This window comes from Liolophura sinensis, chromosome 12 (assembly GCF_032854445.1).
Source record: "Liolophura sinensis isolate JHLJ2023 chromosome 12, CUHK_Ljap_v2, whole genome shotgun sequence".
Lineage (NCBI taxonomy): Eukaryota > Metazoa > Mollusca > Polyplacophora > Chitonida > Chitonidae > Liolophura > Liolophura sinensis.
In genome coordinates this window covers 12,604,778-12,624,007 of record NC_088306.1, presented here as the reverse complement: position 1 = coordinate 12,624,007, position 19,230 = coordinate 12,604,778, and the positions used below count along the sequence as shown (strand labels likewise).

General features: G+C 39.2%; 1 protein-coding gene across 1 annotated transcript in view; it reads right to left on the bottom strand.

The window, feature by feature from the left end:
- The window catches only part of LOC135479707 (peripheral plasma membrane protein CASK-like), a 154,955-nt gene extending 137,192 nt beyond the window's left edge, over nt 1-17,763 (bottom strand). Inside the window, exon 1 of the mRNA XM_064759610.1 lies at nt 16,884-17,763. Coding sequence (XP_064615680.1) covers nt 16,884-17,763 — 880 coding nt within the window. The remainder of the gene's footprint in view (nt 1-16,883) is intronic.
- Between the last annotated feature and the right edge of the window lie 1,467 nt (nt 17,764-19,230).

Here is a 19,230-nt window from a genome sequence, read left to right as displayed (position 1 = left end):
AAACATAGTTTTCTGAAGCGGGGTGGGGGGTGGCGGGGTCTTCAGTCTCCTCACTGTAGTACTCTACATTTATCATCACAGTGTATTAATTAAAACAAACACACATAATTGAGGACACAACCTATTTTCTGTTTTATCAGGCACCACCAAAATTCGTCAATGCTTTCATTTGTCAAAATACGTAAAGACAAAACCACACCAATCCTATAATGTGTCACCAAGGATTATCTTGTGAAACAGCCAACTAACACCTAGCTTGGGATCAGAATTGTATATTATTTTCATACTATATAAATATATATCTTTGCCTACATATTCCTTGAAAATAACATGAAGTTTGAAATTGCAGTTGTAATATAACAGAATGTATAAAGTTAAGAAGGCATTTTATTATTTTTTTTCCCATGTAAATTCTCCTCACCAGGTGATCTTTCTCTATTTCTTCAAATATATATATATATATATATATATATATATATATATATATATATATATATATATATGGCCCTGCCAAAAGATACATAGATATAGTATCTATATTCACATCTCCTTCTGATGTGTGTGTCAGCAATCATAGGTGTGTTAAATTAAGCACCGCATATAAACTTCTGTGCACTACTTTTGTAATGAACTACTTGTCTAATATATATGTGTGCGACAAGCTTATGTGAAAACTTGAAACAAACTATCAAACATCGATTTGCACTGCAAAATAATGTACAACTGCGTTTTTTCAAAATGTCACAAAATACAGCAAATGCACTGCACATATTGTAATTGTTGCCAGAGAATACACCATAGCTAATAGATTTAATTTCCAATCCTGACATAATGTATTAGAAAACAAATCCACCCAGAGTCCATTTTTTAGGCAATTGCAGGGAATGGAATATTATTGATAGAAGTCTCAGAATCAGGCATGCAGGATGGGTGAAATTTACGTCAAATCCATTCAATACTTGGAGCGCAATTTTAATAAATAAAGTGCGTTAAATTATTAAAGTATACATACTGGTACCTGTATATGTCAACTACCTGTGTACATGTGATGCACTCAGACTTGAATTGGACAAGCAGGGCAAGCATTGTACATCATTATAGATTTAAGTTCCACAAATTAAATTACTTGATTTCAAGATACTGAGAACATGGAAATTATTGGCTTGAATTAAACATGGGCCTCATGCACATAAAACCCATAGAACTGCATGCAGACCTATGCCAGAATTTGACAAAAAAAAAAAAACCCAAGTACTCATCTATAAACAATTAAACTTAACAAAAAAAGATTTCAATTCTCATTATCAGTAACTGCAGGTCGAAAAAAGTTAGAGTTATACTTTTTGTACAGTATCACATGCAACAGACTTCATCAAAGACTGCAGACTGAGGGGAAACTAAACAAGTTCTATTTTGTGCATACTGGTACAAGTACATGCCACTGTTTTACAAGGTACCTGGCACTGCATTATTTTCAGGTGCTGTGTATACTGCTCAGCTCTGTTATGGCACTGCAGTATTTTCAGGTGCTGAATATACTGCTCAGCTCTGTTATGGTACTGCAGTATTTTCAGGTGCTGTGTATACTGCTCAGCTCTGTTATGGTACTGCAGTATTTTCAGGTGCTGTGTATACTGCTCAGCTCTGTTATGGTACTGCAGTATTTTCAGGTGCTGTATATACTGCTCAGCTCTGTTATGGTACTGCAGTATTTTCAGGTGCTGTGTATACTGCTCAGCTCTGTTATGGTACTGCAGTATTTTCAGGTGCTGTGTATACTGCTCAGCTCTGTTATGGCACTGCAGTATTTTCAGGTGCTGTATATACTGCTCAGCTCTGTTATGGTACTGCAGTATTTTCAGGTGCTGTGTATACTGCTCAGCTCTGTTATGGCACTGCAGTATTTTCAGGTGCTGTGTATACTGCTCAGCTCTGTTATGGCACTGCAGTATTTTCAGGTGCTGTATATACTGCTCAGCTCTGTTATGGTACTGCAGTATTTTCAAGTGCTGTGTATACTGCTCAGCTCTGTTATGGCACTGCAGTATTTTCAGGTGCTGTATATACTGCTCAGCTCTGTTATGGTACTGCAGTATTTTCAGGTGCTGTATATACTGCTCAGCTCTGTTATGGCACTGCAGTATTTTCAGGTGCTGTGTATACTGCTCAGCTCTGTTATGGTACTGCAGTATTTTCAGGTGCTGTATATACTGCTCAGCTCTGTTATGGCACTGCAGTATTTTCAGGTGCTGTATATACTGCTCAGCTCTGTTATGGTACTGCAGTATTTTCAGGTGCTGTATATACTGCTCAGCTCTTATGGTACTGCAGTATTTTCAGGTGCTGTATATACTGCTCAGCTCTGTTATGGTACTGCAGTATTTTCAGGTGCTGTATATACTGCTCAGCTCTGTTATGGTACTGCAGTATTTTCAGGTGCTGTATATACTGCTCAGCTCTTATGGTACTGCAGTATTTTCAGGTGCTGTATATACTGCTCAGCTCTGTTATGGTGCTTTAAAGGCTACAGTTATGCACTCAATTCTGAGCTAAGTTTAAACCTTTTAGAGGAATATTTTTTTTACAAAATGTCTCTGGAGAACACATGGCCTTTTGTTTTTTCAAGTCTGAGGGTCAAATTTAGATGGAGTCTGATCTGCCCTATCACTGCATCCGTCCCTGAGCGTTTACACACCAGTGCCAAGATCGAACTCTGTCACGTACTGCGGACATCAATCGGCCCACAGTTCATTTGTTTGCAAATGATTCAGGTCATGAATCAATTACGTGTTGCCGTGCTGGACACTAGACTGATGACGCAATAACAACTCATAACAGCCCATACATTAGGCGCTGAAACCTTTCAGCTCCAATGAATGCGCCGGCGTAATTTAATTACCTGATTGGTGTTTATAGGGTGCATTTCCACAGGCATTGCTGTGGTAATGATATAACAACCAGGTGCAACGATGCATCCAAAGTAAATTACGATCAACATTTGCAACATGGAGCGGATGTGCTCAATATGCTGAGGATTATCTGATAACTAGGTCAATAGTCATTCAAAGCCACGCACACTTCATCACAGCAGGTGGACTTGCAGTCCTCACTATGCAATTTAATTGGTAGGATCACCACATGAAACATGAAAAAAAGAAGAAAAAAGAAAAAGACAATATGACGTCACAGCTGCATACTATACTCAGTTTTCAGACATAATGGACATTACCCCACAGAAATGATCTGATGTCACAGCTGCAGACTGTACTCAATTTTCAGACATGATGGACATTACCCCACAGAAATGATCTGACGTCGCAGCTGCAGACTGTACTCAATTTTCAGACATGATGGACATTACCCCACAGAAATGATCTGACGTCACACCTGCAGACTGTACTCAAATTTCAGACATGATGGACATTAGCCCACAGAAATGATCTGACGTCACAGCTGCAGACTATATTCAATTTTCAGACATGATGGACATTACCCCACAGAAATGATCTGACGTCACACCTGCAAGCTATACTCAATTTTCAGACATGATGGACATTACCCCACAGAAATGATCTGACGTCACAGCTGCAGACTATATTCAGTTTTCAGACATGATGGACATTACCCCACAGAAATGATCTGATGTCACAGCTGCAGACTATATTCAGTTTTCAGACATGATGGACATTACCCCACAGAAATGATCTGACGTCACAGCTGCAGACTATATTCAATTTTCAGACATGATGGACATTACCCCACAGAAATGATCTGACGTCACAGCTGCAGACTATACTCAATTTTCAGACATAATGGACATTACCCCACAGAAATGATCTGACGTCACAGCTGCAGACTATATTCAATTTTCAGACATGATGGACATTACCCCACAGAAATGATCTGACGTCACACCTGCAAGCTATACTCAATTTTCAGACATGATGGACATTACCCCACAGAAATGATCTGACGTCACACCTGCAGACTATACTCAATTTTCAGACATGATGGACATTACCCCACAGAAATGATCTGACGTCACAGCTGCAGACTGTACTCAATTTTCAGACATGATGGACATTACCCCACAGAAATGATCTGACGTCACAGCTGCAGACTGTACTCAATTTTCAGACATGATGGACATTACCCCACAGAAATGATCTAACGTCACAGCTGCAGACTATACTCAATTTTCAGACATAATGGACATTACCCCACAGAAATGATCTGACGTCACAGCTGCAGACTATATTCAATTTTCAGACATGATGGACATTACCCCACAGAAATGATCTGACGTCACAGCTGCAGACTATACTCAATTTTCAGACATAATGGACATTACCCCACAGAAATGATCTGACGTCACACCTGCAGACTATACTCAATTTTCAGACATAATGGACATTACCCCACAGAAATGATCTAACGTCACACCTGCAAGCTATACTCAATTTTCAGACATGATGGACATTACCCCACAGAAATGATCTAACGTCACAGCTGCAGACTATACTCAATTTTCAGACATAATGGACATTACCCCACAGAAATGATCTGACGTCACACCTGCAGACTATACTCAATTTTCAGACATAATGGACATTACCCCACAGAAATGATCTAACGTCACACCTGCAAGCTATACTCAATTTTCAGACATGATGGACATTACCCCACAGAAATGATCTGACGTCACACCTGCAGACTATACTCAATTTTCAGACATGATGGACATTACCCCACAGAAATGATCTGACGTCACACCTGCAGGCTATATTCAGTTTTCAGACATGATGGACATTACCCCACAGAAATGATCTGACGTCACAGCTGCAGACTATATTCAGTTTTCAGACATGATGGACATTACCCCACAGAAATGATCTGACGTCACAGCTGCAGACTATATTCAGTTTTCAGACATGATGGACATTACCCCACAGAAATGATCTGACGTCACACCTGCAGGCTATATTCAATTTTCAGGCATGATGGACATTACCCCACAGAAATGATCTGACGTCACACCTGCAGACTGTACTCAATTTTCAGACATGATGGACATTACCCCACAGAAATGATCTAACGTCACACCTGCAGACTATACTCAATTTTCAGACATGATGGACATTACCCCACAGAAATGATCTAACGTCACAGCTGCAGACTGTACTCAATTTTCAGACATGATGGACATTACCCCACAGAAATGATCTGACGTCACAGCTGCAGACTATATTCAATTTTCAGACATGATGGACATTACCCCACAGAAATGATCTGACGTCACAGCTGCAGACTATATTCAATTTTCAGACATGATGGACATTACCCCACAGAAATGATCTAACGTCACAGCTGCAGACTGTACTCAATTTTCAGACATGATGGACATTACCCCACAGAAATGATCTGACGTCACAGCTGCAGACTATATTCAATTTTCAGACATGATGGACATTACCCCACAGAAATGATCTGACGTCACAGCTGCAGACTGTACTCAATTTTCAGACATAATGGACATTACCCCAGAGAAATGATCTGACGTCACACCTGCAGACTATACTCAATTTTCAGACATGATGGACATTACCCCACAGAAATGATCTGATGTCACACCTGCAGACTATACTCAATTTTCAGACATGATGGACATTACCCCACAGAAATGATCTGACGTCACAGCTGCAGACTGTACTCAATTTTCAGACATGATGGACATTACCCCACAGAAATGATCTGATGTCACAGCTGCAGACTATACTCAATTTTCAGACATGATGGACATTACCCCACAGAAATGATCTGACATCACAGCTGCAGACTGTACTCAATTTTCAGACATGATGGACATTACCCCACAGAAATGATCTGATGTCACACCTGCAGACTATATTCAATTTTCAGACATGATGGACATTACCCCACAGAAATGATCTGACGTCACAGCTGCAGACTATATTCAATTTTCAGACATGATGGACATTACCCCACAGAAATGATCTGACGTCACAGCTGCAGACTGTACTCAAATTTCAGACATGATGGACATTAGCCCACAGAAATGATCTGACGTCACACCTGCAGACTATATTCAATTTTCAGACATGATGGACATTACTCCACAGAAATGATCTGACGTCACACCTGCAGACCGTACTCAAATTTCAGGCTAACTCATGTCCCCTTAGGAAAACTGTAGTTTAATTTAAATTAAGCCAGTTTTATGCCCCCAAGCAAAGAGCTGAGAAGCTTTATCTATTCTTTTATGCAGCAGAACACATCCTAAACTGCATATTAATAAATAAAAAACAAAGGTTTTATGTGTCCTTTGAGCAAAAGTACCCCTACACTTCTTACATTGGAAACTTTTTTTCTTCTTCTTGTAACTACTTACCACTGAAAATACATGTATACATCAAAGCTTTTAAATGGCTCAAATGGCTTTTGGACATCAAAAGGTCTATCTCACTCTTTATAATCTTCTTGACCACAGTGGACAGACTTTAACAGTCATCCATTTTGTAATGATTTTTTTTTTTTTTTTACCTTTCTACATTTTTCCTTCCCATATTTCAAAAATTGCTGAATTTTTGGATACCCTTCTAACAATTGTTGCAATGAACTTCCATATTCCACACACAATACAAGTTTCAACAACTGCAAATTTCAGCCACATTTAATAATATCACTAACGCATGTTTCAATGGTCATCCACAATCTTCAGTGTAGGGAGGGGGAAGGGGAAGGCGAGGGAGACGGGGAGGGGGGTGGATCCTTACATATTATTGGCAAATGCCACTTGTCTCTCCAAAAATGTCCCGTTTGGTTGATTTATTTATCTGATTGGTTTTTACCATCATATTCAAGAATATTTCCATTGTACGACAACAGTCAGCATTATGGTGGGAGGAAACTGGGCAGAGCCAGGAGAAAGCCCACAGCCATCCACAGTGTGCTGACAGAATTTCCCAGGTGCTGGCAAACCTTCCCAGGTGCTGACAGACCTTCCCAGGTGCTGGCAAACCTTCCCACGTGCTGCCAGACTTTCCCACTTGCTTGACTTGAACTCACAGCGACTGCATTGATGAGAGGCTCATAGGCCATTGTGCCACACTGGCATGCCAACCCCTTCGCCCACAGAAGCCCCTACCTATTTGAAACCTACATGATCATGTATTTAATACCAATTCAGACCTTCACACTTTTTTCATCGAATCATTGCAATTAAGCAATTCCCCTAATCAATGAACCAAACTGACATTCGTGTACTATAAAATATAGATACAATGGTGTAAACAAGGACTCCAGAGCAATATCAAAGATATTGAGGGAGCAGGTGAAAATATTTGAATAAAACCTAAGCTGTTACATCAAATAATCATAGGCTATGCCGACTCCATGACCATTTTGTGGGAAAGAACCACAATGTTGTTTCACATTCAAATATTCCCTATGTTTGGGTGAAACATCTTATTGGATGTACATGTTACTTGTACATTTTGCAAAGGTACGTTTTAATTTTACAGGGTAATTAGGTGCTTAGGGTCGTACTTAACAACTTTTCAGTCATATAATGATGTGGGAGTCCACAGAGTGCATGTCATGTGCCTTCTTTTTGCAGGACGGATTTCCACCCCCTCTTTTATCTAGTACTGCTTCACTAGGAAGATTTACCAAAGGCAAGTAAGGTGCCCCACCCGAGCCATCATAATGATACTGGTTGACCAGTTGTTGCACTATTCCCTTAATGCTGAATGTCAAGCAAGGAATCTGAAACTTCCTCTTTAAAGGTCTTTGGTGTGACCAGGTCTAGGATTGAGCCTGGATCTACTGACCCCAACATGAACACTCTATCAGCTGAACCACTGGGGCCTTTAAATACATTTTACAATCAGGTATACATATACACGTTACAATTAGATATTCATGTACATTTTACAAAGGTATATTCGTACATGTTACAAAGGTATACATGTACAGGTTACAAAGGTATACATGTACAGGTTACAAAGGCATACATGTACATGTTACAAAGTGTTACAAAGGTATACATGTACATGTTACAAAGGTATACATGTACATGTTACAAAGTGTTACAAAGGTATACATGTACATGTTACAAAGGCATATATGTACATGTTACAAAGTCTTACAAAGGTATACATGTACATGTTACAAAGGTATGCACGTGCATGTTTAAATACAGCGGTACATTCATACTTGTACATGCACATTTTAATGATTTGCACAAAGGCTAACCTGCTCTAGCAGACATCTCCGTTAAACAGCCAGCCTGAATTCAGCAGCCTCAGTCTCTCAACCCCAACCAGGCATTTTCTCTGTGACTTCACCCTGTGTTAAACAATGTGTTAGTTAATGTACTTAACTGTCAAACATGCATGGTGGATACACGTACTTATACATACACGTACAATGTTATGTAATTATCTGATTGTTGTTTGCCATCAGGCATACTTACACGTGCAAATGTACCATTAAATTATTCTATGATGAGATACATTTTGGTTAAAAATATATTACACAACAACGAACCTCTATGTACTCTCCTTGACAAGGTTTCATTAGCATATCGTAATTTTGAGGGTTAAAAATTTCAGTGATATATATATAATGAGTTTTAACATATGAAAGTATTCACATGTTAAAACTGTCTTGTTCAATTCAAAAGATGTAAATCTTTAATGACCTTTACTAAAATATGTCCGAACCAGAAGATAATTCATTCCAAAAAATTCTAAAAAAGAACTACATATACATGTACATGTACATGTAAACTTATTCAAAGGGCAGTTACTTGTTCAATTTCTTTTTTTTTTTGGTCTGACCCTTTAAATGTCCTTACAGTACACAAAGCTAGAATAATGTTAACTGTCAATACATGTTAAATGGCTGTTCCAATCCACGACTGATGGTGACATTCACGTGACACTCTGTCAGACAACTGATGCCACCCTGGAAGGATTCCTTAATGTCTCCATCTTCAGTTCCAACAACTTGGGGTACTGAAGATAAACAGCTTCCAGTGTGTGATCTGTTTTTTAATGTCATACTCATGAATTTTTCACTTCATGACTGTCAGCTTTCATGGTTAGAGGAAACAAATGCCTAAGGTAAATCATTAAACCTTTGACAATTTAGCTGACAAGTTACCTGACAAGTTACCTGACAAGTTACCTGACAAGTAACATGTACCTGACAAGTTACCTGACAAGCAACATGTACCTGACAAGTAACCTGACCTGACAAGATCCATGTGCCTGACAAGTTACCTGACAAGCTACATGTACCTGACAAGTAACCTGACAAGCTCCATGTACCTGACAAGTTACCTGACAAGCTACATGTACCTGACAAGTTACCTGACAAGCTACATGTACCTGACAAGTTACCTGACAAGCTACATGTACCTGACAAGTTACCTGACAAGCTACATGTACCTGACAAGTTACCTGACAAGCTCCATGTACCTGACAAGTTACCTGACAAGCTACATGTACCTGACAAGTTACCTGACAAGCTATAAATGGTCATCAACAGATGTAAGATTGTGCAAATGGCTTACATTGTAAGACTGTGCAAATGGCTAACATTGTAAGATTGTGTAAATGGCTAACATTGTAAGATTGTGTAAATGGCTTACATTGTAAGACTGTGCAAATGGCTATGCAGGCACTGTCAATGGCTTATTATCATCTACACTGGTTATGGTGAGAGCGGGGAAATCCATATCTCTACACGTGCAAGTCACGGAATGAACCCACACCCACGGGTTATGCAAGCAGATACTGCTGCTTTGTCCTGCATCTATAAACTAAATTGTACTACATCTCGCACCATTTTGAATCTAGACATTGTTTAGAATATAAGAATGCATACACATATGCAATAAACAGTTCCAAATTTGTGCATGTTTCAGATTTTATAAATCACTGACTTTCACGACTTTTTCAACCTAAAATGAAGTCAAATCAAAAACCTTGCTGTGGATTTGAACAAGTGACCTCTTTGGTCATGAGCCAGATAGTATTAGTCAGCCAGCACTATATAAACTATTTGAGCCAATTATGATGTCTTTTCCACATTTGTGTTCCAGCTAACTGGTTAAAGTGATTTTAATGACATTATGTTGCAACTTTTACCATAGCTAATACCGCTTCTGTGTGTGCGTTACACACATTTGCCGGCAAACCAATGTATTTTCCGAAATTAGCATCCAAAATATAATCAAAACAAATAAGCTATTTATAGGGAAATAATGAAAAGCTCCATCCAGTCACCTTGGCATAGACGTCCATACCTTCAATTTCAGCTTTAGTGTTTGGGGCTGGAGTTCAGCCAAAATCAAGACTGCTTACGAAGCTAAATACGGTATGTTCACACTGCTGCTCTGTGTTCAACAAGACATGGGTATATGTATGTATGTATGCTTGCATTTTACATCATACTTAATTCATGCCACTCACAGTTTTCACTCATATGAGGATGAGGAGTCCTTGGGTGCGTGTACACTGTGTATACTGTGTTTTCTTGTGGCAGGGTGTCCATGTCACCAAAGAGCTGTCAGCACGGAAGTATCATGCTGAAGACACCAAACATGATACCTGGACCAGCCACATTATACTGACACTGGACCTACCAGTCCTGTTTCCTTGCTCCAACCATTCCTTGCAACCAAGAGATGGAGTAAAAAGTACCCTCTTTAAAGTCTTTGGTACGACCCTAACCGGATTTGAACCGAAGACTCCTGACTTGGCGGCGAACACTCTAACCATTAGGCCACCAAAGTTGCCATCAAAATATGCATATTCAGTTCCTATTTGCAGGGCTAAGTATCTCAAAAATGGCATGTCAGTGCTGGATGCAGGGTAACGGAATTCTCTATCATTACTGAAATGAAAGTGGCACCATTTATTCCTTCAGAAGAAAAATTCTAATCCCACCATTAAGGTACATCAAGGCTTATGATGCATTAAGTGCATTGCTATTAATGCTTGTATGACAAATATATTTGGAGATTGTGCTTTTCTCATTGTACAGATTGAAGATCTTGGAATAAATGTTGTTCACTCTACAGACCATGCAGGTCCCCTTAACACTCTTACACACATGTGCAGCGTTCAAACTAATAAAACAGGGATATTCATGACTGAGGCCATCTCCCAATCTCTTAGTGAGCTCTGTCTCTTTGTCCTTAGTCCCTGCATAACTTCTGTTTATACTGTTTGTGAAACCTTGGGGAAGAACAGTTTTGTACAAATTCATAGAGTTACCTTAAATAAGTAAAAATATTTTTACATTACACCACAATTTACATGGCTGAAATACTCCCTTTTTCATCATTTAATCCACTCAGCTTCTTGAATCTGGACCAGATCATACAGGTACATGTACAAAGTTTATAATATCAGACAGTGTATGTCACAATCATCACATCAGCATATCAACTGGCAAAGATTCCTACGTCAATATAATGACTTTTAATATTCACGACATACCTCCTGCACAATGTCAGCCATCTCATCTGAAGACCTGACCAGACCAGACCAGACCTGCAAATTTTGAGTCTTAACCTTGGCAAAGGCCTTCAAAAGGTTAAGAGTCACCATCAAGGTGACATGATAGGAAATGGGTCCAATCCCTGCCTGACAAGACAATGTCCATCTAGAGGCTAAACATAGCTGCTTGTTCACAACAGATAGCTTCTTGAAGAGATTAATTAAATTAAATTAATTGCCTCAATTAAAAGGCTGCGAATTGTACAAGTATGAAAACTGTCACATCAAAACTGTGAGGCTGACCAATTTATCTTAATATAATGTTTATCATTCTGCACATAGGTAATATCAGACACACTTTTTCTGAAAACTACTGCAACTCAGCTTTATTTTATTTTCTACTGATTTTTTCTTTGTTTTCTTCTTTTTGATCTCTTTTTGAGCATTAACACTGTAGTCAAATCATAATCCATTTTTCACAATCCCAAAAAAAAAAAATCATTTTTCCCCATAAATACTGACTGATATAGATTTAGCCAGATTTTGAAACCAGGCTGTCTCATACATGTTTTCTTCTCACTTTCCCTCCCTATATATATCCAATGTTTATTTCCTAAGAATAGGGTACGTGTCAGAAGGAAATATGTCATGCATAAACTGTCAGACAATCAATGCGTTTATCATATAGCAAGGAAACAATTATCCAAACTGACAATGAAATTTAACTCCCCATTTTATCCAGGTTTCAGATGTGTATGATGAAATAATTTTAAAAAGCTAATAAATAATTTTAACAGTTTCAGTTATCTAACTGGAGCAAAATATGAAGAAATAGTAAGTCAAACATTTTTGTCATACAGCATGAAAATATCAGGAACATCCAGGTTACGAGAAAAGTAAAACAGACAACTGCAAACTCTGTAAATGTTACCCTTGGCAGAAACACTGGCGATGGCTGCAGTCATGCATGTAGTCTTGGACACAGCTAATTTCTCATCCTCATACATATTCCTGTTAAATGCTGGGGGACCATACCGATCATTACAATAACTTACTGCTAAGGACTTTATAATACTATGGCTATTTGCACTGCCAGACGATAAGTGGACATTGCGCGAAATAGAGGCTTTGCTTTGGTTTATTCCTTCGATCATCCTAACCCAATTGATCTGGGAGGACCACGCTACACTGAGAATGCTGCGCCTCATGCGGGCTTCCTCAAGGCACTACAGCATATGGCATGATGAACATACATGCCCATGTATACCTCTCTTTAGGTGCTACGCACAATGCATGCTGCCAAACTGGCTTTCAGAGCTGGCCAGCCATCAATAGGGCCTACAGCATACTACATAGCAGCGAGAGAACGTCAATAACTGCTGTCTCAGTAGAGAATCACATGAAAAAACATCTACCGGTTTGCATGATGCAGTATGTATAGTGGCCAGCCTCTACATGTCTGCATGTATCTATATATGTATGGAGTCTACAAGCTTACCTTTCATGGTTCAAATCCCAGTGCTCGTCCAGCATAGCATTCAGGTAGAGATATCCCACTACTGGTCAGTAGTAACCCAGACCATGCTGCGTTCACCACCCAGTCACTCACACGTACTGTCAAAGGGCCATGCCGTTAGGTAATAAAAGCGGAGAGATGCTACGTCGGCGGGAGACTAGCGCTGCCACGCTATGCTGCGCTATGAGGTGCTTAGCGCTCTTTGGCCCTGGGATGATAAATGACTGGTGGGGAAATCAGCGAGTGTTTTCCCCCTGTGACCCTTTATTTGGTATGTACAGTCTTGCTCTACGCTATAAAGCCGTCCAATGTCAATGAAGTACTAAACAACAATTGGATGAGATCCCTACAGAGGTCGTCACGACGATGACTGACACGCCGCGCGTCTCTCGGCTTGGCTCCGCCACTGGTGTGTAGGCTGCTTGTCAACTACGGCAGATTTTCAGGGGATTACCACCACATGTTTACTAAGAGACGGTTTCATCAACCGCAGGGCACTGTCAGCTCTAGCCCCCAAAGCAGATAGCCAGATAAAGCAAGGCACAAACTAGAATTTTATTTTTAACCCCTTCGCCTATATAATACTCCCAGCCTGCTTTTTATTCGATTTCTACAACCTTCCAGTTTTCTAAGAGGACAACCAATAGATTGCTAACAGGGTAAACAGGACGTGGAAAGGAGCACAGAATAACCTGCAGAATGAACTGGGCAGATTGGCCGCGATAAATGTCAACACAGCGACCAGTGAAAGATAACGTGAGGAAGAGACCCATTAATCTTACATCACATCCTTCACCCGACACCGATTTTTCCACCCAGGATCACAGATACATGCTCCGCAACGCCAATTGTTTTTAGTTTAACACGGCTATCATTTCTCCACTGCACCAACCAGTCTAATAAATTTACGCGTTTTCTCATTAAGCAAAGGTCGTTGGTTGATGGCCCGCCGAAATAGACTTGTGGTCATGGATAGACACAAGACAACTGTCAGGCATTTGAACAATAACGTGAATTATATGGCTGGCATTTGATGCTAGGAAATGGTAATCCATATGTATATGTGGCACAGAATCATGTTTGTCTATTAAAAGAAAGGTCCTTATTGACCCAAAAAAATAATGCCATGGAATAATGCAGTATTTATAATACAAATGTAATTTTCTATGCATAAATTTCAGTTAACTTACATGTAAACTGACAAACATTCTCCTAAGACAAATCATTCAGTTCAAAAAAAAAAAAAATATATATATAATATTATTTTAATAAAATGTTTTAATCTGTAAGTGTATGTAATATCTTTATATCTAGTTAAAAGTAAATTGTAATTATAATGACAACTATCAAACAAATATACTTAATATCAATAGAGTCTTTAAACCATAATGTGTGTACAATGATTTCCCACATACGATCACAGAAGAAGCCAGCATGAGCTGGACTTGAACTCTCAGTGATCGCATTGGCGAGCAGCCTCTAAATCTGTGTGCTTCCCTTAAGGATTCGTCACAGCCGTAGCGGTGTTTGTCGTATAACCAGATACAACTGAACCTTGTTTCATACCAAGGAGTCACAGCATTCATGGGATTTGAAGAGGTATGAAACAGGTTTTAGCGGTACCAAGTCTTTGGTATGACCTGACATGGCACAACTTATTTGCATATAATATCGACATAAATACATTTAAGACAACTTTCTTGTCGTTCAAATACGGGAAGAAAAGAGACCTACAGCAAATCATGCATGACAGAGGTTCATGTACGTGTACCCCACAGAACGGTCACTGCATCTATCACTTTTTATTGCTATACAACCTGTGTAATTTCTGACACTTCAGAAGTTAAAACATGGCACTTGTCATTGAACTCTCCAAAGGTACTCATTCAGGCTGGGAACAGAGATTGACATCATCTGTTGTTCAATAAATATTATAGCTAATCAGGAAGCCAATCAGTATTAATGCTCCTAAACAGGGAGTGATGTAGATACGACTTTCTCTTCCACACAATTACCCGTGACTGCATGCACTATTACACTACACTTATCTCTGACAAGAGGACCAGCCATATCGCGCATCTGTCAGGCGCAAAGGATAGTTTTACGCTTGGAATATAGCCTAGCAATTCTTGTCATTCAAATTTTCCATGTAAACCAGTTCATCATAGATAAATATTTTCCCTCTTTGCATGTAAAGTTGCATTGCCATTGAATTCCTGTCAGTAATTGAGAAACCGAAAGCCTGTCTCTTCCAGATATTGTCAGAATATTGTCAATTTAGTTCCCAACAGCCAAATTGTTTCAGATCTTAATATTTGGATAGAATTGTCAAGAATGATGAATCAGAATATCATTCAATCAATAAACAGCTGTACATACCAAGACAAGACAGTGTAGATATTCCGAGAAAGTAAGCAATTAAAATAGACTTCCTTTCCAGGAGAAATTACTGTAAATTATTTCTGGGAAAATTAAGCACATTTAGCTAGCACAAATGAATTACAGGTCCCAAAATGAATTCTCCAGTGCATATTAGGGGTTGTCATGCACCTAACCTACAGGGACTAATAGCCTAAATGCAGAACTGGTATGATTGGACCATTTTACTATCATCACAAACTGGTATGGTGCAATTCAATGTATGCAATTAGGCAATTCAGGAAAAATTCAAAAACTGTCTAACTATCAATGTCTGAAATTAATGTACTGCATCAAAATACAATGTTTTTATGCTCAAAAAAAAAATTGGATTAGAAGAAATAATGTTTGATTCAATTATCAACTCCACAACAGGCCTGCAATAAAGCCACAGTGGCATATATGCCATATTCATGCATGCATTCATTCATTTATTCATTCATTAGGCTACACAATTAAATTATTTATCTTTAGTTAATCACTTTACGAGTAACTGAAGTTCACTTTACTGGCCAATGTGAACTAGCAACAAATGTATGATCACTTTACTGGCCAATGAACCAGCAACAAATGTCTGATCACTTTACTGGCCAATGAACTAGCAACAAATGTATGATCACTTTACTGGCCAATGAACTAGCAACAAATGTCTGATCACTTTACTGGCCAATGAACTAGCAACAAATGCCTGATCAATTTACTGGCCAATGTGAACTGGCCACAAATGTGTGATCACTTTACTGGCCAATGTGAACTGATCAGAAATGTCTGATCACTTTTATACTGGCCAATGTGAAATGACCACAAATGTCCAATCGCTTTTACTGGCCAATGTGCACCAACTACAAACGTCTGGTCACTTTTACTGGCCAATGTGAGCTAATCAAAAATGTCTGATCACTTTACTAGCCAGTGTGAACTGACCAGAAATGTTTGATCACTTTACTGGCCAGTGTGAACTGACCACAACTGTGTGATCACTTGTATACTGGCCAGTGTGAATTAACTACAATTATTTGACCACTTTACTGGCCAATGTTATCTGCCTGCAATTTTTGACCACTTTACTGGCCAATGTTATCTGGCTGCAATTTTTGACCACTTTACTGGCCAATGTTATCTGGCTGCAATTTTTGACCACTTTACTGGCCAATGTTATCTGACTGCAATTTTTGACCACTTTACTGGCCAATGTCATCTGACTGCAATTTTTGACCACTTTACTGGCCAATGTTATCTGGCTGCAATTTTTGACCACTTTACTGACCAATGTTATCTGGCTGCAATTTTTGACCACTTTACTGACCAATGTTATCTGGCTGCAATTTTTGACCACTTTACTGGCCAATGTTATCTGACTGCAATTTTTGACCACTTTACTGGCCAATGTTATCTGACTGCAATTTTTGACCACTTACTGGCCAATGTTATCTGACTGCAATTTTTGACCACTTTAGTGGCCAATGTTATCTGACTGCAATTTTTGACCACTTTACTGACCAATGTTATCTGGCTGCAATTTTTGACCACTTTACTGGCCAATGTTATCTGACTGCAATTTTTGACCACTTTACTGGCCAATGTTATCTGACTGCAATTTTTGACCACTTTACTGGCAAATGTTATCTGGCTGCAATTTTTGACCACTTTACTGGCCAATGTTATCTGACTGCAATTTTTGACCACTTTACTGGCCAATGTTATCTGGCTGCAATTTTTGACCACTTTACTGGCCAATGTTATCTGACTGCAATTTTTGACCACTTTACTGGCCAATGTTATCTGGCTGCAATTTTTGACCACTTTAGTGGCCAATGTTATCTGACTGCAATTTTTGACCACTTTACTGACCAATGTTATCTGACTGCAATTTTTGACCACTTTACTGACCAATGTTATCTGGCTGCAATTTTTGACCACTTTACTGGCCAATGTTATCTGACTGCAATTTTTGACCACTTTACTGGCCAATGTTATCTGGCTGCAATTTTTGACCACTTTACTGGCCAATGTTATCTGACTGCAATTTTTGACCACTTTACTGGCCAATGTTATCTGACTGCAATTTTTGACCACTTTACTGGCCAATGTTATCTGACTGCAATTTTTGACCACTTTACTGGCCAATGTTATCTGACTGCAATTTTTGACCACTTTACTGGCCAATGTTATCTGACTGCAATTTTTGACCACTTTACTGGCCAATGTTATCTGACTGCAATTTTTGACCACTTTACTGGCCAATGTTATCTGACTGCAATTTTTGACCACTTCACTGGCAAATGGGTGCATATACATTGATACATTCCTGTCTTAATAAAACGATCTGACAAAGATCGTACTGATAAAGTGAAAAGGGGAAAAAGTATTGGTTTAGTCATGCTTTCTGTTACTTTCCCTGTATGAAATCTTTTCAGATATTGCCGAAACACTTTCACAGGCTAATGCTATGGGGCAAAAAAAAAAAGAGACAGTCCACATTAAAAAGGGGAGAAAAAAGTGAAGTGGGTGTCAAACAGAAAAAAAAGCACCTCAGCATTACAAGGCTTGGTAGGAAAACATTGGACACAGCATATTGTTATTGCCTGTCTCTTCCTCCAAGCATCATTGAGAAGCTATCGACAATTCGGGATGTTTCCACTGAATCAGAACAGCTCCCAGTCTTGTCAGGATGAGGAATCTACTTTTAGCGGGGAATTATTCCATATTGCCGACAGGCTTTTCTGAGATGAGAGGACTCAATCAATGAAGTCCCCCGACTCGGCCGAACCAACTTTGATCACATGTGATGCTTCCCACTCTGCGAAGAGCCAATAAAAATTCTGGCAAACTTAAGCGTCACTTCAGCAAGTATGTAATGTAACCCCATCCAGAACTTAACACCAATTCTATACAGAACAGCATAATGCCAGATATGACGGGCTATGAATGGATAGCATATTATCTGGGCAATAAAAGCCCAGCATTCAGTGAACGGCCGAGCCATTAAGGATGAACACCGAGTAATTCTATTCTACCACCTTTAATAGCCCGAAGGTAGACAGGGATTCTGGAATATCGACAGCCAACAAGAACTACAACCCAAAATGCCAGTCTGAGATCATGCCACAAAATCAATGCTAAATTCTGAAGTTTAGTAGTTTACTTTTTTCGTCATGACCGTGCGCCTTGAAATCTACCACACATAAGCACTCTAAATACATGCAGTCTCATGGTTTTTCTTTAGCGTGTACAGCTACAGATCTGAGTTTTGCACTTTGTCTATAATATCCATAAATATATATATGGAAGTCACAGATAATTCAAAACTTTGTTTAATTACGTGAAAAAAAATCTGACCATACTCTCAAGATCAGTAATGCCCCATTAATGTACAGCTCATATGTTTCATTGTCAGATTGGAATAATTTATTTATTTATTTATTTGATTGGTGTTTTACACCATACCCAAGAATATGACGGCCGCCAGGATTATGGTGGGAGAAAACGGATCAGAGCCCGGAGGTTGCTGGCAGACCTTCCCACTTACGGCAGGAGAGAAGCCTGTATGAGCTGGAATTGAACTCACAGCGACCGCATTGGTGAGAGGCTCCTGGGTCATTACGCTGCACTAGCGAGCTAACCAACTGAGCCACGGAGACCCCGATTGAAATAATAAATAAAATTTGATTTAAAGAGCTCACCTGTAGGAGACACATTAATGCAAAACTAAGCTCAATCATATCAAAAGTCTTGAAGTTGTGAATTTGGTAATTATACTGTAAC